Source organism: Takifugu rubripes, chromosome 3 (assembly GCF_901000725.2).
Source record: "Takifugu rubripes chromosome 3, fTakRub1.2, whole genome shotgun sequence".
NCBI classification, from domain to species: domain Eukaryota; kingdom Metazoa; phylum Chordata; class Actinopteri; order Tetraodontiformes; family Tetraodontidae; genus Takifugu; species Takifugu rubripes.
Window position 1 is genome coordinate 8,757,581 of NC_042287.1, and position 25,969 is coordinate 8,783,549.

The window sequence follows — 25,969 nt, forward strand, 5'->3', positions numbered from 1 at the left end:
TGTCTGGAAATCCCACTGAAGTCAAATGAGTTGCAGCACCGTTCTGACAGAGGGCACTGGATCACCGAGGAGCGCCGGCAGACTCATCTCTCTATCTCGAGTGTGGGGAGAAGTAATAAATGTTTTTCTGGAGTCCCAGTATTGAGATATTATCGAGGATTATGTATGAGGCAGCAGCAGCTGCGAGGAAAAGGCTCAAAGATGTGGGCTGGGGGTGGGCTGGGGGGCGTGGAGGGTGACAAGTGACCCTGCAGACAGGCTGATTCTGTCATCCCGGCAGCCTGCGCTGTCACTTTTATTCACATCTCTAAATGAGAGCTGGGCCGGGGTGAAGAAAAGAGCAGGCAGCAATAATGAAGTTCATCCTGGAGGGCGTCTGGGATGGGGGGGGGGGGGCATGCAGAGAAAGGGGCGATAAATAAACAAAGGGCAGCAGGCCGGTTTCCTCGAGATCCTCAAGGCTGTAGCTACATTTACACATGTCAGTCAAGGCTGCAGGGCTGAAGAAGCACAAGCAGCCATCATATCACTCAACGCCCCGACCTTGGTCAGTCAGGGTCACGGTGTGTGTGTGAGTGTGTGAGTGAGTGTGTGTGTGTGTGGTCATTGAGATAAAAGCTGCCCTGACGTGATGGAGCTCCTCTATTATAGTAAATATCACACTGAATATTACTAGAAAAAATTAATTAAATGTCTTTCTTTTGTTGATGTATAGTTATAATGTCTAACTGCATACACCTGTTCTGTTAAAGGGCAGTAAAATGAATAATATAGGATTAAATGAGTTAAAGTTGAGGACTATGCTGAAGATATTATTGGATGTCAGATCCATCGCCTCTTCTCTTGAGACGCTGCTGTTTTCCAGCTGCAAACTCTCACTCAGAGAGAAAAACTCAGAGGTTCCAAATCAAAAAGGCATCCGACCTCATCCAGGGGCTCCGGCTTTATTCAAGGGCCTATTGTGCTCAATCACGACTAGAAGCTTCCATCACATCTGGGGTGGTGGATTTAAACCCCAAAGAACGCCACCGGGCCTCAGCATTACGCAATAGCAGCAGAGAGCAACTGTCCTTCCTGGCTTCACCTAACGACAGACGTCTCCCTCTGCGTATCCAAACGTGAGCCTTAAAGCTCCGTCTTCCCCCCATTCATGCTGTGCTGTCTGATCAGGGGAAATGGCTGCCATTTTCTGATCCAAGCCCTTCAACAGAGGTGGTGAAATTCACATCTAAATTCAAATGGAGGTTAACGCCAGCGGCCCACAGCCGTTCTCCCCTTCCAGACTTCCACGCTGAAGATTTATTCTGCGGCTGATAAACAGGATGCAGCTGCTCTCGGGGTCTTGAAGGAGCTGGAAACTGATGAGTGTTTTCTCTGCTGTGTTGCGAGGGCGAGCCAGGAGACAGTCTGAGCTGCCTCGACAGCTCCCTCTAAAGCTACAGCCCAACCTCTGGCAGATGGCAGACAGCACCTCGGTGTGATCCCAATATCCTCTGGATATCTCTCAATCACTGCATTTCAACATAAATGAGGACGCCTTCTTACCACTTCGTCCTCGGACCAGCACTTCTCTATCAGTTTGGGGACAGGCTTCTTCACCAGGCGCTGGAGGGCTTTACCTGCATCATAGTTGCTCTCATGTAGCTGAGGAAGGTCACAGCAGACACAGGCTTATAAGTGCGCGCATGAAACCACAGACAAAGACTATAAAATACATGATTAAGAAGCCTGTTTTTATTATTGATCCTCAGAGGAAACTTCTTTGAAAGGAAAGAGCAGAATGTCAAAAGCAATTATGGAGACCTGAGACACATCCAACTACGTGGAGGAAGCAGATCGGTTGAGATCTTCCCCTGAGAATAAACAAGCCTTTCTCATTGGAATTGCAAATAAGGAGGAAGGGCGAGAGGCAATGACCTGCCTGGGTTTATAGAGTCAGAATATAAATGCCCTCTTTATGATAATTGTAATCTCCTTGTGCCTGGTTCCTCCGTTTTCATCATCAACTTGACTGACAAACGTTTTATTAGGGCTAATGTGCAGTAATCCTCTGAAGGTGGCTGTTTTATAGAGCAGGCTAAGCTACTGGCTTTATCATTTCCAACTACACTTAAAAACGTACAAGAAAACTTTGCTTTAGAAAGTATTTCTTAGATGAACCGTTGTTCTGAGTAGATCCACTTGTTACTTACAGTGTTAAGTGCGTTTAAAGTAGTGTCATCTCTAGAGGCCGCTAAACAGCCATCTTCTGTCGAGCCTCCGTCACACATCCCTGCAAAGGCAGCCATGCTCCTGTGAACACACACACACACACACACACCTTCTTATAGAACTGTCACAGAGGTACCCCATCAAACACATCATTGGGATATTCATATAGATCGAAAGTCAAACTGACAAAAATCAGCCGATAATAAGTGGCTCAGCTGGTGTGGATGCTAACCTTTAGCCCACACCAACATCATAAAGGTCATGTATAAATAGCAGAGTGTGAATCTGTGAACATCGTTTGGGCATCTGATGGATGCCAAATGAAGACCGAAAAGATACCCCCCGATGTACGAGCCACAACCTTGTAGTAAAGTTAAAGCTAACACAATAGCCTGAATAGTTTATAAGTTAGGAGCTTCCCATGTGTCGTTTCTCCTTGGTGCTGATGGGCGTCTCTGGGTACACCCTCAAACAGAACAGAACACGCGTCTAGCTAATATTAGTTCTGCATGACAGGCGTTTCTGAAACGTGCCGGTCATGGCGCTAGATAGTCCTGAATGCTAACAGCTAGCAGTTTCGCTGCACTGACACGCTGACTGAAAGATTTAATCAGACGACGCCGCATGAACTGTAACATAAGGAGGGAAGATTTAAATAGCTCTCGTGAATACAGTTTAAAGGGATTTGACTGATATTTAATGCTTTTATGTTTTAGGTGTAACTAATGCTAACGCATCAGTTTGTGAAAGAGGCAGACGCAACATAACAGCAGCTGGGCCTTTGGGTTGAACTCACCGTGCAGCTCTGAGGTACATGAGAAGGTCACAGTCGTTGACCCCCGGCATCCAGACCAGCTCCTCATTCTCGGTCACAGCCTGGCCACCAGGTGTGGGGAAAGGCTGCAGCTCCGGGAGCTTGGCCTAATTAAAACCAGAGCCACGCATACGAAGGGTGGGTCAGATGATGTCACAGTACAAATAGCCGGCAAGCTTGTAGAAGAGTATCAGCTTTCAGCCCCCTGTCATCAGTTCTTCTCATGGTGGCAGCATTACACTCACAGGGGCTGACTATCTGCACACAGAGCTCCAACCTCTCTCTGAACATGTGTTTTCCCTCTGTACACTTCTCCAGAGTACAGTAATTACACAATGAGAGTACGACTTAATACACAAACAGGATTGGAAACAAACTGAGGGCTGGGGTTTAGTGACCCACCTGGTGACTGGGTCCCACTCGGATCTCTCCTTGTGTGCTGTTCAGTCGCCTGAGAGGAGACAAAGGACAGATTGATATAAATTCCATGGTAATATTTAAAAATCAGCTGGAAAAAAACAGCAACGTGGAGGCTATCCACCGTACATGCCGAATTAACATTCATTTCTTTATTTATAAGAAGAACAGAATAAATATGGCCGAGGTTGATGTGTGGCACACAGCAATAACAGAGATCAGACATCCTAAATGGGGGGGGTGGCCCTGGATATGCAGGGTGAAAACCTCTGAAAAGGCTTCTGGTGCAAATGTCGGTAGTCATAGAAACTGCAATTTAATAACAGCACTCTGAATCTCCAGCTGCAGTGGATTAAAGAAAATGACAAGATGTTCTTTTTGAAAAGCCGTTCCCCCTGTTACCTAGGTAACGGCGACGACTTTCATACGGCGGAGCGCGTGGCAGCCCAGAATCTGTCAGCGTGATTTGCACCAGCAGAAACTTGCACTCCATCATGGAGCCCTGGCTGAAACCTTTATAGTCCCCCGAGGAGCAGAAAACCCCCTCTATGATAGTTCCATATTTGCCTGTCCTTTCCCCTCCTCTTCCTCGCATCACTACGGTGATCTACAGCTAACGGGGGCAGCGGCACAGATCATCCCCGCAGTTAACGAGCAGGACCATCAAAATGATTCATACCTCTTACAAAAATATTCAGCAGACAGCAGAAAGCGTGTGTTGAGCCACCAGTTTGGCTCTGATGAACAGCACCGATAAAAAAAAGACTGTTTCTTGCATCGGCCGCGAGACGCTTTGTTTTGAAGTGGACTTCATGCAGCGTTTATGCGGTTTTAGATCATGGCGTAAAACAGCAGAGCTGATTTAACCATCCGATTTCTGCCCGCATCCAGGAAGATAAATGTCAAAAGTTCTTCACGCTCCTGACAGTGTGCAGGCAGTCGGGCTTTTATACGTTTGGCAGGAGGCTGCGAGGATGACAAATGGGGATCTACGAGCCAGAATAAGCACCGCATCTTGAAGACAGACGGATAGCTGAGGGATATTTAACTGGGAGGCTTCACTGCTCCTCTGAGGAGGGAGAATACAGATGTATCACAGAGGAAAGTCTGGATCTACAGTTACGCGCAAGATGCCGACTCTTGGAGGGTTGTGATCAGTTTAGGATTTAAAAAAAAATTGTTTGCTATTGTTTTGGAATTTCTCCCTAAAGAAGCTGCACAGAGGTCACTGCTTTGCCCCCCAAACAGTGGCAAACCTTACTGGTTGACCCCCCTAACGCGTCTTTAGCACACGATCCATTAAAATCGATTACGGGACGGTTCATGAAACCGGAACAAACGCGCAGACAATTCCGGTCAACTTCTGTGTGCGTGCGCGGCTGCAATTAAGTTTAGCCCCGCCCCTCCATCAATCCTAGCCAATGGCTGCGCAAGTCGGTGGCACACTGACATAATTGCAGCACGGCAAAACAAACCCCAACTCTGTCCCGCTCAAGAGGCATGACGAGCGGCGTGGACGCGGGCCGGCGGCTCGCAGGCGGCGGCGCAGCTTTGTGTGCAGCCGTGCGCCATGTCATCCCGACTGTAAACACCAGCTGCAAAATGGAGCCACGGCGGTCTGTGACCGGCTCCTCACGCACCACACAGACAACGCAGGACGCAGATTTATTAAACCACACGCCGGCGGATGCACTGCGGACACCGCCGAGATTCCGGGGTGAATATAAATAAAGGTATGACACGAACGCGCCTCCAATCCGGAGGCACAATAACGCGGAACAGCGTGATCTGCAGTGACAGCCCTATGTTCAAGCCTCCGGCTGCACACGCAGCGCGCACGCACGCACGCTTTCTTCTCAGCAGAGTCGGATAACAAAAAGGCAGCAGCCCGGACAGCTGGCAGATATCACCCACGTTTTATTGTCAGAGGCGTCGCGCCGCGAGTGCAGACCGAGCCGAGACAGCGGAAGATCGCGACGGCAAACCTACCTCCGGGGACTGAACAGATCGTCCATATCCGACATGGAGCCCGATTGCTGGGTGTTGACACCGCGTGTGTTCAGTCCCGCCGGGTTTCTGCCCCCCTCTCCCACCTATTCCTAGGTGATCAAAATGGAGAAGCACGCATTCGGAGCCGGAGAAGTGCTCACTGAGCTTGTGCTGTGACCTCAGCCTGCGTGCACGGCGTCGCCAGCGCGGCACGCTCCGCTCCGCGCACTACTGAGCATGTGCCGCGACCTCACACGGGCGCGCACACAGACGGAGGCAGACAGACACGCGTGCAGGATGGGGAATTCATCTCTGCTCGCGTTTCTGCGCCATAATAAACAAGAGGGAGACCGACAGGCTGCTGCAGAGACCCCGCTCAGCATATCAAACAGATCAGAGCGGAGAGGAGGAGGAGGAGGAGGAGGAAGCGGAGGAAGAACAGAGATTGGCAACCACAGGTGCCAGAAACACACCAGAGCGTCCACAAACGCATCCTCACGTCCAATAATTGAAGTGTACGCTGCACGGACGTGATTAATGCTGCTTGAGGCTGTCATTTACAACAATCAAGCCAGTGTAACACACAACTGTGACAAAGGTTCCGCTGCGGAACACCACAGGAACCTCACTGCAGTTTTATTTCTTATTCAGACAGAGGAACAGAGGGCATCAAAGACTCCCCTGCAGTGCTGTTACAGACAGTTTGACAATTACAATAGGTCTAACTACAAACAGAGCGGTGGCTCTGGCCCCTGAAGCCTGTCAAGAAATGCAACTGAGGTGAGGAAATCCTGAAACTCACGGTGGTTTCTCAGTGATGCACAGCGAAGGGAAACGGGAACATTTCTGTCTTCAAACAGCTCAGCAGAGACGGCTAGCTTCTCATTCAAGAGTATCCCGGCATGTCAACACTGGCTGTTGTTATAGCAACAAAATCCAGCCTGCTTCCTTATGATATAATGTGATGGATGTTGTCCATAAACAAGCCATTGTGTTTCTAATGAGCAACCAGACAAACAAAGCATCTGCACAGATCTAAACAAAAAGTGCCATCATGAAAGTTTCTTCTTTGTTTCCATGATGCTGCTGGAGACGGCTCCTCACAGCCATCAGGTGCCCAACAGCTGCACAGATGTTTAGTGTCATCACTGCAGCTTTTACCCTGTAAAACTTACCTGAACCTTCACGAGGACGCTGCTTTCTATTTCCTTTTTCTAAATGTGACACTTTGAATCATGTTTGAATCAGCTCGACCTGCTGGTGCACTTGTGATTTGTTAGACTATTTTTTTGAATCTACATATTAGCATAAAGCAACAATAATATAAAAAGGTACATGAAGTGACAAATAGCATCAGATTATCATCAGTTATAAAGCCCTAATAAAGACACACTGCTATAAATCTTTAGAACAATTAAAGGCACTATTCTGACGACAAACAAACTATTGTATTTAAGACAGTCTCCTCACCTGGTCTCTGGGTTATATCCTAGGATATAGAAAAAGGAGTCGATGCGGGCTTTGAACTCCCTGGCAGCAAAAATGTCTGAGAAATGGGAAATGTTGCACTTCCCCCTGAAAGGCAGAAGACAGGTGTTATTAGAGAGCGGGGAGACGGCACAGCCATAGCCCAGCAGCAGCACCCTCAGCCCTGATCAGAAGGTGCTGCTTCTGTCGTCAGAGGTGATGAATGCAGCAGCGAGTGTCAGCAGCCTGTCAGAGGGCGCTGACTTTACAGCCAGACACACGGCTCAGCTCGCTCAGCCCATAAACACCAGCTGAAAATGTTAGCCTGGTTCTGCAGCTCTGGAGACACACATGTGCGTCCCTCCTGCCAATATTACCCCCCAGTGAGCCCGGGCCCTGAGCACATCTTGATACCATTTCCTGTTTCAACTCTCTGCTGTCCTTTTCTTTCTTTCTTTAAAGTAACACACATCGCAGGTATGCAGAGCTGCGTTGCCAAGCAGAAATATAATCTTCCTCCCCCCTGACATTAAAGGCCCTGAGCCCAGGCCGTCTTCAGTGGACTGCGGTATTACAGCATCCTTCTGGAATCCTTCTCCCCTTCATCAAACGTCTGGAAAATAAGCCAAATCAAAGGGTGCTCTGTGGAGACGTTACTGCTAATTTGCCCTGAAAACCCTCTCTGGCTTCTCATCACACAGATGGTTTCAGTTACAGGAAAAGGGAAGTGGGAGGAAGGGACGGCTGGAGAGAAGGACCCACAGACAAAGAAAAATTCATTTCTTCAAACATCATTATTTAAAATGACAACCGTACTTTAGCAAGTCCTTTGTGACCTCCGAGGAGGCCGATGATACTAATATAAAGATACTCTGGACTTGAAATCTAATCGAGATAGGCCAATGACTTGGTAAACATTATTGCTATTTGTGTAAACCAAATAGATAAAGAATAAATAAATATTTGCTCTATTCAAAGTATTAGTGTTGTAGCTACTGCGCATGAACTCAAAGCCTTTATTGCAGCTCTGCCTTTCAAAGAAAGTTCTAATAGTCCCTCTCAGCTGCAGTGGGTGTAGTTAAAAGGGTGATTAATGTCTGCAAAAGACATGAGCTGGTGCAGTGAAAGAATGAGAGAGCTGCTGGAATTTGCATTGTGGAGGAAATCAATACTAAGCCAGAACTATTGAAAACGTTACACTACTGTGTAGTTAGGAAGCATCAGTTAGTCTAAAGAGAGGGGAATCTTTGATAGAAAGCCGTTGTTTTAAGGTCCGTTTGAACTTTAAACAGGCTGTGTTTGTACCTGAGAGCAGCAGCGTGGTAAGTGTCCACATAGTCGGAGATGAAGAGTTCTCGACTCCTGACCACTGGGTCTGTGATGACCAGCTCTCGGCCCGAGTCTGGAGGAGACCAAAAAAACAGTCACAGTTCTGAAACCCGGACAGACACGCACAGACCCACAACAACAGCGTATAGTTGGGTTCCCCCTCTGGGGGATGACATCATGCTTGGTTCTGAGCCCAGCGGTGGCCACCGTGCTCCACTATTGTGACATCACTTCCAGTTATTTTGAATCCCTGACAAACTGTGCACAGCAGAGCTGCAGACAGCTACTGGAACATCACAAGGCAACGAACTAGCAAAGCTATTATTACTCCAAATATATAATCAAAGTGATAAGACTTGCGGCGTGTTTCGAGCAGATGATATCAGATGTCGTGCAACATCTGGACCGTCCGTTATAGGTTTTGTTACAATGACATCATTCCAGGATGGCAGTCGTTTCACTGGTTTTTGTTCTTACAACTTCAATCCTGACCTGTGTGAATTATATTATAATAACACCGATTTGGCTTCGAGTCCAAGTCTTATTATTCTGCAGGTTCCTTGTGTCAAACGTGATGAGTTCACGGCACAGATAGTGTTGAGAGAACAAGCTTCAAGGACTCTACAGGGCTGTGGGTAATTAACACTTGACAGTGCGACCGTCTGGACTGGAGGAGCGTTACCCAGGAAACGGAGTAGAAATACGGACCGGTTTAATCACCTGGGACACCATCTTGATGGTTCACTTCAAAAAGCAATTTACAGGTAGCTCTTATATACCCCCAGTGTCTGCAGAACTGAGGCAGGTGTGTGTATTGGTTAAAAAAAAAGACCTAAAGAGCCAGCAAGCATATTTACTCTGGGTCTGCGCTGCAAAACGAAAGGCCGTCTCACCATTTTCATTGTTGCGGTCCTGCACCAGGTGCTGATACACAGAGTCGGGCACTTCTGACTGGCGGTAGTACCATTTCACATTCATGAGCAGATGGTCCCGTTTACTCTGCAAAAGAGATGGAGAGACAGAGAGAGTGAGCAGAAGACATAAAAAGCTCTCACGCAACAACAATCAGACATGTTTGATTATGATGTTGGGGCCTGGCATCTTGGCAAACAGCGATGCTGTGCAGACACACTCTGGGTGACTCACACTGGCTGACACCAAAAAGTCAATTAAAAAGGGATTGAAGAGCATTAACAGCCTTAATAAAGTAAACAGTGGGGTGGCTGTTGCAGATTGAAGTGTGGAAACACAACAGTGTGCGAGGAATACATAAATGTTCTAATGTCTTTGCATTAATCAAAACATAAACCATAAAATGACAGACTTTTGTAGACTACTCTATCTCTGCTTTATTCTTCAGTCTCTTTAAGTGCTGCCACCTAACGGCCACGTTGCGAACAGCAGCTCAGTATAGATGAGTAATTCCTTAGATGGCCAGCAGGTGGCAGGACTGGGGCGAGTAAAGAGCTGCAGGTAGTGCTTAGGTCAATAAAAGAAAGCAAAGGCAAAAGGGGGGAGGGGTGAACAAAACCCGGGGCCAGTGTTGAGGTGTGGGCTGGAAAGGGCAAAAAAACTGTTTTCATTTTATGTTATAAAATATTTACTGTGCCTTCACATAAAACTCAGAAGACGGTCACGGCGGTTTTAAAGAGTAATCCAGGGACTGCAGGGCCGGTGTTCACACAATCGTTCTGGTCTCGGCCATCTTTATTAGGGATTGTGCTACACTACGCTGAGACACCTGCACCACCCATGAAGCAAAAATGTGCACACTAGCAGAGGGGAAAAACAGGGTGGGAGGAAGTCAATGTAATCGAATACAGTTTCACTTCTGCTCCCTCCAGTTCTCCCAAATGTATCAGCATGCGTGTGTGTGCAGGAACATGAAGTCAGAGTAAAGATATTTAAAGCTTTTAGAGTACATTTCTCTGTTATGTCAGCGGGGAGGAGGGCGAGAATACGTAGCCAAGCATATCATCGCCTCCCCGTACCCTCAACCCCCCCCCCCCGTCTGCTCTTCTCATTCCAACCCTTTACTGGGCCACCTCTAAATTTCCCTTTATTTATTCTTTCCCCCTTTTTTCAACCACAATTGCAGGAGAGGAACCTCGTGAGTAACCGAGGCCAGACGTGCGCGGCAGCTGGCGAGCTGTTAGTCAGCTGCATTCACGTTCTGGACAAACACGCATGTCTGCGCACGGCATCAGGGGCAATCACACTTTGGCTTATTACTCGACAGAGGTTCCATACTGATGCACTGATTCACGTAACCCCGAGCACGTAGCCATTGTGTGCGAGAGGATGTGCATGTAATGATGTCATGCCTCCCGCCCTTTTGCTTCCAGCAGTTAACCCGCCCAGTGAAAGCTCGTCTATCTTGTGTGTAGAACCGCTGCCTTCTCGCCTGAAAGGCTGCCCGCTGTGGCAGAATGAGCACTGTTCCTGTCATTATATATAATTAATAGTTTAAGGACACCAAATGCAGACAGTTTGCGACCTGAACATCTCATTTAAAAAAATAAACACACTCCAAGGCACTTGAGAGGGCAGCGATAAGAAGATCTGTGTGTTTTCCGGTCACGAGTTATTTTAGATTAACCGAACGAAGCAAAGCAGAGAATGATTGTTGCTCCAGCATCCTCGCTGCAGAGCCGCCGCTGCCCTGAGCAGATTGCTGTTCAGTGGTAATAAAGTCTCTGAAGCAGACGAGGGGGGTGGTGGAAAGAGAGAGGACTGGGAATGCAAACATATGGAGCATGTAGTGGGAGTGAAGCATAGCTTTCAATTATCTCAATTCCATAAACACACAGGGTGGAAAAATGGGCAGATAGATGGTAGCCAGACCGGACTCACAGCACAAATTAGCACTGGTATTGCCTGAGTTTGATAAGGCTGCAAGAATGTGTAAAAAGCCATAATTCTGAATTGATTAGAGACAACCCACGCCGCCTGTAGACACCCAGTACAAAGCAACGGCGGCCATCTTTGTCTGTCCTGCCAGAGGCTAAACATGGCCCTGTCCTCCCTCCTCCTGAGTCCTAAACCCTGGGAATGTGTCTCACTGCGGCGAGGCCAAAAGACTTACTAACCCACTACTGAGCAAAAGAAATGAAACAAGAGGGGGGCAAAAAAGAAAGCAGGGTGAAGGAGATAAAGGGGGCTGGTGAAGGGAGAGACAAAAGGTTGGATTAAGGTAGGAGGAGCGAGACCTTCTCATTTCCTCAGATTTAAAATTACAACTATCCTCCTGCTCCTTTACAGAAGCCCCCAGGGTACAAGACCACTGCTTTATTCACTGAATAGATATAAATCTGAGTGCTTCCCTCCCCTTAGTGCTTCAGCCTGGCCTTTTGGAACACCCTCATCAGACGGGTGGGGGGGTCGGGATCTAGTAAATTCATCGGCTACAACAATATTTTCAAATGTAGATGCTGCACAATTAATCAAACACTTCTCACAGGCAGCAGGAAAGCTTAAACCACAGCTCAAACCTCTAGAAAGCCCAGAATAAGCCAGGCTGTGTGTAAATGTGCTACCTCTACGTCTGACTTGTTAAAAGAGGCCGGCCCCTCGGATTTGTAATGGTTCTGCACTTTTCTTTGTGTGGCAGCATGTGTGTGCAGTCAACTCGAAGCTGGGGGGCAGCTGTGGCGACTCTTTCCCACATCTGGGGCTTTACACTGTGATCGGAACCTTTCCGCCATGTGACAAATGTAGGGGAACATTGTTACAACCTGTAACCCTCAAACCTAATGCCCTCATCTCCCCCCAAGCCCACCCCCCCGGTGCTGTAACACTAGAGCTTTGCTTTAAACAAAACCAGACATCCCCTCTCCCATGACAGGCGCCCAGTGCACCTTATTAACAGGAAACCTCTCTTTATTTCCTCTCCTCTTCTTCTACCCTTTCGGTGACCTCTCGAAACAACCCCCTCCTCGCCGATGACATCGCGCCAAGGATCTATGACTTCCTTCAGAGGGTGGCAGTCAGGAGTAAGGAAGGAAAGGAACAAAGATAAAGGAGATGGGAGGGGGAGGACGGAAAGAGTGGCAGTCTTGGTGTTGGGGAGGAATGTCAAGCAGTTCAGCCATGCTAGCAGGCTGCTGAGCTAACACAGTGGTTAGCGAGCAGCCCAAGGGCAGGGGAGGATGGGGTATGGAAGTTCAGGGCTGCTGGCTGCATGAAGGTGACAGACAAAGGCTGACAGTGGGAGTGTTCTCGTTGTCTGTCACAAAGGGGGGGGGGGCTGATTGTGGCATTTGGAGAGATGGGATCTGGTAGGACTAATCTGCTACTGCGACAAGATAAGATTAGAGTGGGAAAGCAGGAAGAACTGGCTGGGCACAACACACATCTAACAGAAATGATATGATTGGGAGGGTTTTCCACTCTGTTTTCTCTCGTCGTCATTTCCTCTTGTTGACTTACACTCAGAGAGAAAGAGACAGTGACAGAGAGAGTTGCCAGCACAGGGAACAAAATGAGCACGTTCGTCTGGACCACATACAGAAACAAATACAGTGGCACAACGCGAGGTATGAGAGATCTGCTCCAGCAATCTACAGCAGAGTGACTGGCGAGAAATGCCAACACGGATGTGTGAGCAAACACACACACAGCAGCAGGCAAACAGACACACACAACAAATCACCAGCTTTCAGGATAAGCACCATTCTTCTCTCGACCCTGAGGCAGAGGAGAGCGGGCTGGGATTCTGTGTCAGAGGTAAGAAAAAGCACTTCTAAATCAGGCTGTCAGAGACAGCAGCAGGAAGACTGCTGCACAGTCGAAGGAGGATAACACATCTCTCACACCTCCTTCTATATATTACATCCATATAAAAACATGGGCTCTGAGATAAGTCCTGTCTGTGGAGCTGGTGCACCTTTTCAGCTTGACCTGTTTGGATATCAAACGAATAAATGCCCCCCCCTCTGCTTTGAACACACTGGGCTCATCTGTTATGCGACCTCCATATGTGACGTATTTAACATAAATCCCCACAGAGGTTTGGGATGTAACCCCCCTCTATATGAGGAATCCACTCAGGAAAAGTAAGTAACATAGAGCGAAGGGGCCAAAGATGGAGGAAAGAGGCTGGATGCCACAGATACTAATTAAGACTGGAGGGCTAATAATGGTGGCTGCTGCCTCCCGACGACAGGAACACTCTACTCACCAGGGAATCACAGGCACCAAAGACACACGTGACGGGAAGAAAAAAGGCTCGGTGCTGGTCGAGCCAGCTCCGCCAAACAACCGATCCGTGGCCAACTCGAGCACGGACGTCGGATTTGAAAAGACACAAGAACGGCACCGACTTCAAAGCAAAAGGAGAGTGGATGGAGAAACATATTGAGTGATGAGGATCATTATGTGGAGACTGCTGGCGCGAGCATCCGGCAACCCGACAACTTGTGCGCAGCGAGTTAAGCTGCGCAGAAATATGCTTCTCCTTTTGAGAAGTAGACAAATCCTTGCAGCACTTGCGGGGGGGGGGGGGGGGGGGGGGGGGGACTCAAAAATAGATTCAAGTGAGACTTGAAATGCAGGCTGTGTGAGGACAGATGGAGGTGGTTAGAGGAGCTCTTATCTGGGTGTTCACATCATAATACCAACTTTATTTCCCAAGCCCCCCCTCTCAGCCAGACATACAGTGACAGTCTGCCAGAAATCCCCATCATTCCTGCTCTCAACCTTCCATTTGGCCACGACGCCGTCCCACTTTGGTACCTGGCTTTCTGCGTGCCGTTGTGAGCGTTGCTTGGGACATTCTTTTGAGAATAAAGAAAATTCCAGTTTCAAGGTAATACCCATGAATCAGGAATCAGGGTTAGACACCGACAGACACTAAAAAGCCTAGGAAATACTTTGTGGGGGGTTTTTGGGCACAATATGCCTCCATTGTGGTGTTTTGGGTGATAAATGTTGCTTTGTCTGGGCGGCTGCTTCCCTCAGATACATTGTGTTAGCTCATCCTGTTGTCTTCAAGAGACATTTTTAATAAATCCATCCTTCTCTATAGCATTGTACCTTCCCTCAGGACCCACGGGGCTGACTGAGGGCTGTTATGGAACACAGGAAATGAGAAGACTCGCTTGAGCTAATACTAATCGATGGTCTGCTTGGCGTGACGCACAAAACAGAAGCAATATAAACCTGCAGATGTGGATTAATGCAGGACACAAATAAGACCAGGGATGTGCGTGCACAAATGGTAAACAGGTCCTAAATGTGTGGCTATGTGCCACTTCAATGGGGCTCCGATAAAGGAGTCTAGCATGTGTGTGTGTGTGTGTGTGTGTGAATACTCTTCTCTCTGTGAAAGCGGCTGTCAGGCCATTAGTGGCCTGTCTATAGGGACCATGTGGAAGAATGACATAGGCACAGAAAATGAGAGGCTTCTGTGCATGAGATCAGCACACAGGTCTAATGGGAATATTTATGATCCCGCTAACCCGCAGAAGCTCATTTCTGCACACAACACGTGCACGCTCAGGAGGAAGACAGAGAACAGAGAGGAACAAACACAGATCTTAATGCTACATGTGGAACTCGACAGCGTCGTAAATAAAACTGAAGAGCTCATATCGCTGTGAGCTTCACCCATTGTGATTGTATCTTCGTATCTGGCCACAGCTTCTAAAGATATCAATCTCCCTGTCTCCCTTTCTGCACCCCCCCCCACATGAGTCTGAAGGTGACCTTCCATATCTGTCAGTCTCCACCAAGACACTGGCCCTATCAGTAATACATCATGTAGCCTGCGTGCCGGCCAGATGCTGCACAAGCTGAACGCTGGGTGGTCCGTGTCAGGCGCGCTTGCTTTGTACAATATGCAAATGATATGCAAATGCCTGCGCATATGAGTGTGACAGTATATGAGCGGCGATGCAAATGGCTACGTACGCATGCGTTCACCAATAAAGGAGTAACAGACCCTTCAACAAATGTGGGGACAGTTCACACATGAAAAGGTTACTAGCAGCAACTGTAGTGTGTGAACGCTGGCAGAAATGTGATTAGAACACGTGTGCGCGCGCGCACACACACACACACACACACACACACACACACACACACACACACACACACACACACACGAACACACACACACACACACGTCAGGAGCTTTGGCCAGCCTCCTGCTGCGCTGCAACAAGAGACGTATTGTAGACAACACAGCTGCAATAACAAGGCCGGCCCAGTGTTGGAGGGAGCTGGGCTGCATGACTCTCTGTCTAGACCGGCAACAGCGGCCGCCATGTTGTTACGCGCTTACAGATCTGGTTTCTGAGAGAGTGACACACACATATTTGTCAGATGTGTGTCTGAAACTGTAGTGAAAGTCCATCTGAAGACTCCATTCCTGAAGATGGTGGCATCTGTTTTTAAGACCCGTGTGCACCGTGTTTCTAATTAAAGACTCATTACACAGCTTTGTGATCGATGTAAATCAACTCCACCATTAGGACACGGGGTGAAAAGCTTCCGAGTTCCATTTCTAAATACAGCGGATGGTTTGAACAAACGCATGCACGCAGCCGTGCGCCACAGAAGCACCCTCTCTGGTAAATGGAAAACAACAACACATCCTTCTGCGCACGCCTGCGTGCACGTCAACATCCCTGCAGACATCCACCAGAACACGACACGATGCACAGTATATATTTCAATCCACGCTTTCGCAGGAGGAAGCGCTTAAACATGCAAAGCCGATTACTGGATAACCTCTCTGCCGTAAATTCTTTTGTTTTCATTCAATTTTCTTAAACCTACAGTGTTGACTTCCTGCCTGACTCTTTTGGGAGCCGGAGTAATTACATTACACATAAACACCCCCGATGTGCTTCCTCCTGCTGTTTTGTTTCCACAGCCGAATATTTAATCTTTGTATGGAAAGACTATAAGTGCACTCTGACGATGTAAAGCTGCCGGCATCCCTGGTGCTACGCGCTCTATTTCCTCGCAGTGCTAATTAAAAATGTGTCATTTCCATGGAAAGAGTTTCCTTGATTTGATAAGAACACCGAACAAATGAGAACAATGGGTGTGTTGGTGCAATCGTAACATTATTTCCTTGATTTAAAATACTCACATCCAAACATGTACGGCCCTTAGATGTACACGGCTATGATTTCATAATAGAGATCATTAAAGAAAGAATACATCAGTTATTATTCACGCACGCCGACGGAGCACAAAGAGCGACGGCGAGGGAGAGGCTGAACGCACCAATGTCTCCTGTTTGCTACTACAGCACATCAAAGTCCTCCCCACCCATTTATCTCTGTGTGCCTGCGAATCAAAAAGCAGGCGCGCGCGCACACACGTATGCACGCACGCACGCGTGCGCGTGTTCAGACTGCATTAGCTTTGTGCAGCAGCACCGCGGCTGGGTCCTGCTGTCGATGGGCACATTAGTTGCCTCGGCTCACTCTGCCAGTGAGGAGAGACATTTAACCGCAGTGAAAGAGACAGAAAGAGAGAAACGAGGGGTCAGCTCTCTCCTGTACGAGCCACCTATTGTTTCTGCTTTCACTCCTCACTTCATCTCCACACACACACACACACACACACGCGCGCACACAGAGCTAATCGTGTCTGTAAAAATAGCATGATGGCTTTTTAGATAAGAGAACGGCTTGATGTAATTAGCGTCTTCGGGAATGGCTATTAGGTCATCCTAATGTGACCATATGTTCTGGCGGGCGCGTCCTACAGAGGAAGTGTGCGTTTACAGACTACAGTTGAGCTGGCCGCCATCACATCCTGTCTCCCAGTTCGGAGCGGCTATGCGGAGCTCACTCGGCTCAACCCAGTCGTGGTTTTGAGGTGAAATCAAGTAGAGAGAAGCCGCTCCTCACCTTACCCCGCAATCAGCGTCGACGTGAGATCTAATGGGACAAAGCCCTGGCGACACAGACGGCTTCGTGTACTGTCAGCACTGTGCGGCGTCTGCGTGCTTTCAGCCATTTTGTTGTGACTGACATCCCCCTTGTCCTTGAGTTGAGAGTGATTAGGTGTTCTTACAAGCTGCCTCTTTGTAACAGAGAGGATGCTTGTGATAGATGGGGTGTGGAGGCTCATGATGGACTGGCCTGGAATAAAACTGGGCGGGGTTACTGTCGGCCCTTCAACAGCCGCTGTCATACATGTTCCAATATGGACACCATTTTACTGGCATTGCTACTCATTTGTGTCCTTCTCCTCTACATAACCCGCATCTCTCCCCTATTCGCCGTGTTTCTTGAAGTGGATATTACCCCACCCTGCTGCTATGATGTATCGATCAGCTTCGCCTCTCCCTCCTCTGTTCCTTTCTCTCCCCTCTCTTCATAGCCCTCTGCATCGATTCCACCTCTCCCTGTGAGCCTGCCCGCTACGGTGGGAGTGATTACACACGCTGCTCACACACAGATCCAAGCACAGATACATATACGCTCACACATTAGAGTCTTTGGTAGGCGTGTGCAGCCTTGCTTATTTTAAAGGCCATAAAGCTGGGCTGCTGCAGCACCAGCCTTGTGAAAACACAGTTCCTTTTCATTCGCTGAAACCGACGACTCTGAGCTTAGCGTGACATATTACCCTAATAAATAGTGTTGTTACAGCATGTTAGCATAGCACATCTGAAGGCTGGCGTAAGTCAAGTGGTTTCTGCGAGGCTGGTGCTGAAAACGGCTGTGGTGGGGCTTGACAGGTGGGTTTGCAGACAACGTGTGATCCTGTGCAGAACCGCACAGGGCCGGCTCCAACTCCTTATATGGACCTGCGGTGCTACAGACTACCCCAATGAAGCCAAAGCAATTCAGCGAGACGGCAAAGGGTGGGAGTCAGTGCGACACAGATGGACATCTTTGACAAGGAGTCAAAAGCAGCTGTGTACAGATGTAGCAGAATTAGAGGTGAGATGGAAAAAAAAAGCCCTTAAACTCTCATTAAAGCTAAGCTGTCTGGGCAAATTTCCACACCAAAGGCTGAGCTTGTTTGGACTGTTCTCTGGCTCATCTGGATACACTTGCTTATTCATTAGCCAAACGCTCTCCTGTTTTAACAAATAGCGTCTGTGTTGCCAGTAGGTTGAACACAAAAAAGTTTGGCCTGGAAACGACAGCCGCCGGGCTAACATAGCCAGGGTGGACCGGTGCCACTGGAGCAACCACTCGCTGCGTCTGAAACACTCTTTGGCAGGAGCCAAAGATCTCAGCGACACAGATCACCAGACATCACGCATGTCATGCAGATGCTTTCCACCATTTGACGGCACGTTCTGCTGTGTGTTTGTACACCACAGACGTAATAGCAGACATAACATGGCGAAGTGCTGTACCACTAAAAGCTGATTCTTAAAAACCATTGCCATGTGGGAAGAGGAGCACAGAACAAGTCTATATAGTCTACTGTCTGTGGGATAACAGATACCTCTCAGTATGGCCGTGATGACAGGTGAACGGGCTGTGTATGGATAAAGGTATTATAACAACTAAATTATTAACAATGCAAACGAAGAGAGGGCAAATGGGGCCACTTCGTAAAAATGATCAATAATCCTCCTCTGTGCCATCCAAAGAACTGCTATTCCACCATAATATAACCTTAAATCATATTTTTGTGTTATTATTTTCAATGCACAAGCTGACAAACATTCTAGAATTAGACAGTGAGTAGTGCAGTTAAAAAGTACATTTTGCTCAGCCATATTTTTCATACCAGCTTTCCTTTCAAGCTTAAAAGAAACGGGAATAACAAAAAGGATGAAGTCATCAAATGCAAGTAAAACCAGAATTAACCTCTTACTGTCCAGATAACATCTAGAAGTGTGTGTGAGCCAACTGTAACAGCCAACTCCATCGCTCCCCTACAGGTTGGGTCGCACGGCTACAGTAGCACGAGTGTGAGCACATTCCACTGCAGAGGATGACGCTGAAGAAATGAGGTGTGTGTTCTGTGGGGATGGGAGGACCGCGGTGCCAACTGTAATGCCTGTACAGAGCAGAGTTAGGCAGGCGGCGGTCACTTACGACCCCCCCCCCCCCCACACCCTCCCCCTGCTGACAGAGTTTCTGCGTTTTCTTATGTCGTTGGTAATGGCCCCAAATGGGCCAGCTAGCCCATAATGCCTTGGGACAGGATTCATCACATGGCTCCGACAGCAGAGGAGAGGAAGGAAGGAGAATTACGAGAGAACAAAGGTGGAACACAATGAGGCATGTGATAAAAGCTGCGTGCCCATAAAGACATATTCATTCTCAAATGAAGGGGGGGGGCCACGATCTATAAATGGACTGTTGAGTTGAATAGCCCAAGGTTAGCCTGTCATGACGCTGCAGTGAAAGCCTCTGCGGCTGAGTGTATTAACCCATGTACAAACACTCACTTACTCTCATCTACCCCCCAAAAAATACATTGAAATGCCCTGATGAATTCTATTAGCTTCAGAGTTTGCGGTGGGGGGATTAGACGAGGCGTGACAGCAGCTGACCCCGACAACCGTGTGTGTGTGTGTGTAGAAATAAAGGCGCTGGATGAAAGACGTGGGGATTTGACAAAGAGGTTTGCGTTTTCCTAATCATTTCATTAAGACAGTGCTTAGGCTAATGACAGCGGGGCTTAATAATGTCGAATTTCCTCCCTGTGCTCTGTACACAAGTGTTAACTGCCTGCTGGAACAAAGGCGTCTCTATTCGAAAACACAACACTGCCAAAACTGCTCGGCGCATTCCTGCAAAGAGAAGAACAAAGAGCGTTTGAGCGCGGCGGTGGCAGAAATGAATACAGCTACTGCGGGGATAGCACCGCTCCCTCCTTTGATGCCAACAAAAGTATTTACAATCTCAGATAGTGTTTATGCTGCTGTAGTCGACTGTACCGGTCCAAAGTGTTGGTGCTTTTGGTGGGGGGGGGGGGGCTACATGGCGCAAGAAACATCTGTGTGTAAAGCAGATGAAGCTGTGTGTGGTGAAGCGGCTCTGAGAACTTGCAGTCTCACCAGCGTGCGGCCCATTCCTGGTGACAAACAGCCAAACGCACTTGTGACTCGCCCATGCGAGCGCACGCAACCACGGCCGCTGCCGCAGCGGGTGGAAACGAGAACGCACCTAACGATATCATCCAGCCTGAAACGCAATCTTGGTTCTGTTTTGCGAGTTTTGGTTGGGTGTTTTTTTTGACTGCGCACAGAATAAAATGGGTTTAAGTCCCCGTGAAAGCTTTTTCTGCTTGAGATCTCAGAAAGGTCTCGTTTGAGCGTTGCCTCATGAAAGAGCGCGCGAGCCAGATGTGCTGCATTAGCTCAACAAGCACAAAGAGATGCAGAGGAGATAAAAACGAGCTGCGGCTCGATCTGTAGCACATGGACAAAATGTCAGCGGGCTCGCGTGAGGCGGCAGCGGCGCGGCAGCGCGGCTGCCGGGGGTGGCGGCCTGTGGCCATCTTGCTGTTGTTTTAAGGCCGTGCGAGGTAAGGAGTGCAGACATTCCTCCGACCTCACAGCAATCCCTGAAATTTCCTTCTCTTGTGTCTGTTCTCTTGCTCTTCCTCCCCCGTTTCCCTTCCTCCCTCCCACGGCTAATTTACAACATGTGTTCGTTTAACACGGAGAGGAGGAAAGGGGGCCGCAGAGGGCCCCTGCTGGAAGAGTGTGAACTCGATACCATTGTAAATCTCCCCGTCGATGGCGATGACTCCCCGGTTTCCGTGTTTTTTTTTTTATTACTGGTGTGTCACACATTGGACAAGCTGGAAATTACAGCCAGCATCTCTGAATACCCAGTTAGGTGGAGAAGGGGAGGAAACAAAGAGAGAGAAATGGAACAGTGAAAATGTAAAGTAGGTGAAGAACAAGGGGGTGGGCTGAAATTAGCCGCCCATTTCCAGAGCGGCGGCCAATCCAATTAAAGCCTGACCCATGCGCACAGATGTCTTTAGCGTCTGGTTGCTGCAGTCAGAACAAACACAAGACCGTCTCCATAAAAGACTTTCCCAGATTCTACCGCTGACACTCTTACTCAAGCAACCTGTAATAAATAATTCCGGCTGTTCACCGCCACATCCATTCATGGCGGATGACTGTGAGGCACTAAACACATCTGCCTGCTCCAGAGATCCCCCCCCCCCTCTGATTTACAGTCACCTCCCCAAGGAGGAGGGGAGTGTTTCCTTTTCCACAGGAAGACACAATCAGGGAATTTAACGCGCCCTGTCGTCATTTTATCAGCGACCACCATGTTGGGATGTCTGAGGTGGCCATATCTCCTTTGCTATATTTGTATTCCTCTTCCACGACCCCGCTTATTTTGTACTTTGATGACTCTGGTGTCGACAACGAAAGAAAGCCGCTGCGTAAAGATGAAATTAACACTTGGGTGCATGTCCTAGATGTCGTCCCGTGACAGCTCTGCATTCTTCTGAGAGGATGAGACACGAACACGAGCCGAGGAAACTAAAAACTGATGCAATCGGGGAGGACGGGAGGGGGCGTGAGCATGCTGAATTATGTAGCTGTTGATTGAACCTTTTAAGAGTGTTGGGGAAATGTTATGGCTGCTGGATTTGACCCTACCGTCCGGAGGCCGCCCTCTCTGGGAGGCACATCTGGGAAGACAGTCATACTTCTAAAGAGTGAAATGCATGAAAATTCTGATTTGGTTTCATTCTATACTCTCTTCCAGCGCCTCTATCTGGGAGAAAGAGCTCCTTTTGGCCAAATAAGTTGTTTCCATAGCAGCGTTTGGGTAATGCACAGGGAGGGCAGCCAGGGTTGAGAGAAATAAAGTGTTATCAGTCCAATAAAGACAGAGATATCGGGGCAGGTAGAAGCCAGGAACTAAAGAGAGATTTGGATTTATACCCATGAGTGGAGCTGAATGCAACCTCTTAGCATCTCCGCGTCTGAGCAGTGTTGTTATCTCAACAACGGCATTTATACCGCTGTATATATTCATCACTGCACTCGTGTGGACAATCAATCCAAGCCGCCTCTCTGAAGAGCTGTGTGGTTGTACCAGAGATGTGAAAATACATGCAGCTATAAAACTGACGCTGCCAGAGGAACTCGCTCTTTCTCAACTTTAAGTCTGGATTTGAAGCAAACTCGAATGCTAACAGACCCAATGTCAATTGTATTTATTTTTTAATTGGCAGCTTGATCTATAGTTCCAGTTTGCTGAAAGAGATAAGACTGGATAGCAGGAGTAGTGGGTGAATTCCTCCTCCTACAGGAACACTAATCAATGGTCATACTGGGGAAAAATCAATGCGAGTGCTGGGAGCAGGCCTGAACTCTAACGAACGCTTGTGCAAGTGTAAGACCATTTTTCAAGTCAAGCTATAAGAGCAGAATTCATATATTTTTTTTAAAAATCAGAAAGTGTGTAAACTTATTTTACAGAGGCCTGGGTGTCACCACCACTTCTGGGTGATTTTCCTTGGGTCTGTGTGTGACAGAGCTGGTGTTTAGTAGCTCTTGTGTCGTGGTTAAATTGCTTTAAGTTTTGGCGAACTTGTCGGGAGGGTGTGCGTGGTGTTGAGGGCTGGGGAGAGGCGACTGCTATTGAGTGGGGAGCATTAGCGACAGAATCTTAAATCAAGGAGCTGGCAGCAGGCTACGCCACCCGATGCCTCGGTGCGCGTGTAAAAGCTCTGCTTCACGTGTAAACACTCAGGACAGCACAAAACGCAGCACGTAGCGCGTTTGGGTCTGTTAGCAGCTCCCTGACAGACTCGGAATGGACCAAGGAATAAAAGAAGGGGAGAGACGGGAAAACACACACGTGCGCATGAGCGCTCGCGCACACGCCAATGCCCTTAATGAGGGTAGCGCCCCTCTCACAGAGATGGTTATGGCTCCACTTGATAAATATTAACAAGAAGCGCGACTGATGGCGGTGCTCACTGATCTATAATTGCATTTCAAAATGTTCGATGGGGGCGGGAGCGGGGGAGGTGGGGGGGTCGTGGGGGGAGAAATTGGCTGATATAAAAAGGGGGAAAAAGTCAGCCTGCTGAGGAGCGTAAAGGCAGTTGACACATGTGTAGTCGGCATCCTACCGCAGCGTCTGTGGTTACAGTCTGAGCGATACATTCTCACATCCTTCCTTTGTTTTACAGCTGCAGGTTTAACATCAGCAACACATAAAACAATGAAACACTGACTAACCAACACTCCACTCCACTCCACATTAAGCTTTTTGTTTGGGCTGATTTGAATATGCAAAGAACAGGCTGCCCTGAGCTACTCAGCCAGTGGATCTCATTGTTAGGCTAATTTTTAGCATTTCAGATTCCATTAGGACCGCTCTCTCCAGAAAACCTAATAAGCGCTCATATTAATGATTATTTATGCACATGTATTTGCATCTTTATCAAACATTGTTAATCAGGGATTTAATTTCAAACAGCTTTATAATAAAAACATAATCAGGAAACCGTTGCGGGAAATATGATCGCCACATATGCTTTCATTTTTTTTGTTAAAACCCAAATATGGCCTACTGATATATAAAATAATTGGAATTGTGTCCTTAAAATATCATATATATATATAACAAATTTCCCACCACCACTTTATATCCTTTGTATTTGGATAAACTTCACGGACAAAAGAAAAGATGCACTGCAAATTTTAAGGTGGTTGATAAAAACAGGGTGGGTTATTAAAGCTGCACAGAGTTTTTCATTACAGGTCCAAAAATAATTGAGGTGTCACACCGTTAAGTGAAAACGTACTTTAATTGTTTTCATCATTTCCCAATTACCTGCTGATTTTGCAGTTTGAATCTAAAAAGAGCAGGAAATGTAGAGAAATGCAGCTCATGCTGATCTAGAGAGCCAACGTCAGAATTGCTTTCTCCTTTATTTACCAGGGAGGTGAAATCGCACATATGGTAGCTGAATAATACGCACGCCTGCACACACATGGAGACACAATATACTGATTATATGACAAAACCAAATCCCTCATCCTCTTAAGCTGATCGGGGCAGCAACATATGAGCTGGACTCCTGGAACGATAACTGCATTGTACACGGCATCTAATTAAATGTCCATGAGAGGAAGAAGTGGATGTGGGGGTTTGTGTGTGTGTGTGTGTGTGAGTGAGTGTGTGTGAGTGAGTGTGTGATGGCATAGTGGGCTGCGCAATCCTCTGTTCCCAGAGGGAGAAATGCTGCAATCACTCCATTAGTGAAAAGATGGAGGGGGATAAGGATGCTGGGAGAAAACTGAGGGGGTATGAAAGAGGGATGTGGGGAAGGCAGGAAGGAAGGGGGTATGGTTGGGGGGGGGGGCACAGCTGACTTGGCCAATAACAGCAAATGAGGTTAGATAGGCAGCGAGGGAGGTTGAAGGGGGTAAATGAACACCTAGGACATGGACACAATGAGAACATGGTGGTGGAGGGAGGGGTGGAGGGGTGGAGGGAGGGAGGGAGGGAGGGAGGGAGGGAAGGCACGACGTGAAAAAAGGTGGAGTGGGAATGAGAAGTGAATGAGGTGTAGAAAGAAACAGGAGACAATCAAGGAAAGAAAGGATGAAGCTGGGGTCAATGAGTCGGGGGTCTGTCAGGAGGTTTATCCTGGTGTACACACACGATAGGGAGGATGCAGAGACAGTAAATAATGTGAAAATACAGGCGTGACAACACCGTGACTCATAAATCTAGAAAAGAACGGTGACAGAATAATAATACACTAAATAAATAACTGAGACAGTTCCACCCGTTCCCCTTCTTATCAAGTTGGGCAAATCACTTCATTTTCGCTGCTTTATTCACATGTTGGAGTTACAGGAGCCGCTTCTGTGTTTCTGCGTCGGCAGTTAAAATGGCCTCCTGACGGTCACCACTGTGTGCTGGCGGACATTTTAGGAGGAAGGAGGAGAGTGAAATCTATACGGCTGGATCAATATGTTGCCGAGGTTACAGTGGGCGTCGCACCTGCTGCACTTGGGCAAACAAACCAGAGGTACGGATCGTCCTCCGTGCCTAAAATGACCCAGACGATGGCGACCTGTTCTGCACGCGTTGCCGCGGGAGGCGGCGAGGAAGAGGTGCGCGACGAGCCCCGTCGTTATAGAGTGATGTAATGACACGGAGAGGCAGGCTTCAATCCTCGCTCTGCCCCCTCGCCGTCGAGACTGATGGCTGCATTCAGGATTTCTACACACCGCTAATTGGATTCACAGGTCATTAGATAAAGTACACGACTGAGACTGTTGCAGCCCAGAGACCGTGGGGGAGGGAGGGGGGGAGGGGCGGGTGCAAGTGGGGCAATACTGATGAGGTTGTTTGGTTCAAGACCGTTGAAATTTCCTCCCCCCTGCGCTGTGCCTCCACAGCCCCGCACTCGCGCAGACAGGGGGTTGATCGATATTTTGTGCGGCGAGAGGAAAGCGGGGGTCGGACAGGCGAGCGGGGAGGGGGCGAGAGGACAAGAAATAAAGGGATTGAGGTGAAGTCTAATGTGTGATTCACTGTCATGGATCTCAAGTCGCCCATTGTCTCTCTTTTTCAATCTAGTGCAGCCTGAGAAGGAAATGAGATAACGTTTATGGCTGGGAAAAGCCCCCCCAACAAAAACGTGGGTGAACGTTCTTTTCCTCCCAAAGGCACAACACCAAGATTCGCTTTGAGAGGGAGGAGATGGGTCAAATGTGAGGTTGGTTTAAGAGATGGCGGTTTAAACAATGGATCCCGAAATCACACAGATAAAAGACAAAAGCGGCCCTTTGTGGTCCCCCCC

General features: G+C 48.1%; 1 protein-coding gene across 6 annotated transcripts in view; it reads right to left on the bottom strand.

Moving 5' to 3' along the window:
- rerea (arginine-glutamic acid dipeptide (RE) repeats a) overlaps window positions 1–25,969 on the bottom strand; it is an 89,569-nt gene that overhangs the window by 18,992 nt on the left and 44,608 nt on the right. For 5 of the 6 annotated variants that reach the window (XM_011621965.2, XM_011621966.2, XM_003963116.3 and 2 more), the window contains 7 exons: window positions 9,121–9,226; window positions 8,204–8,300; window positions 6,902–7,006; window positions 3,428–3,476; window positions 3,008–3,132; window positions 2,193–2,292; window positions 1,546–1,644 (listed from right to left, as the gene is read on the bottom strand). In XM_011621965.2, the coding sequence (XP_011620267.2) occupies window positions 1,546–1,644; window positions 2,193–2,292; window positions 3,008–3,132; window positions 3,428–3,476; window positions 6,902–7,006; window positions 8,204–8,300; window positions 9,121–9,226 (681 nt within the window). Of the gene's footprint in view, window positions 1–1,545; window positions 1,645–2,192; window positions 2,293–3,007; window positions 3,133–3,427; window positions 3,477–5,431; window positions 5,643–6,901; window positions 7,007–8,203; window positions 8,301–9,120; window positions 9,227–25,969 lie in introns of those variants that run through there. The other variant, XM_011621967.2, reaches the window with a different exon arrangement.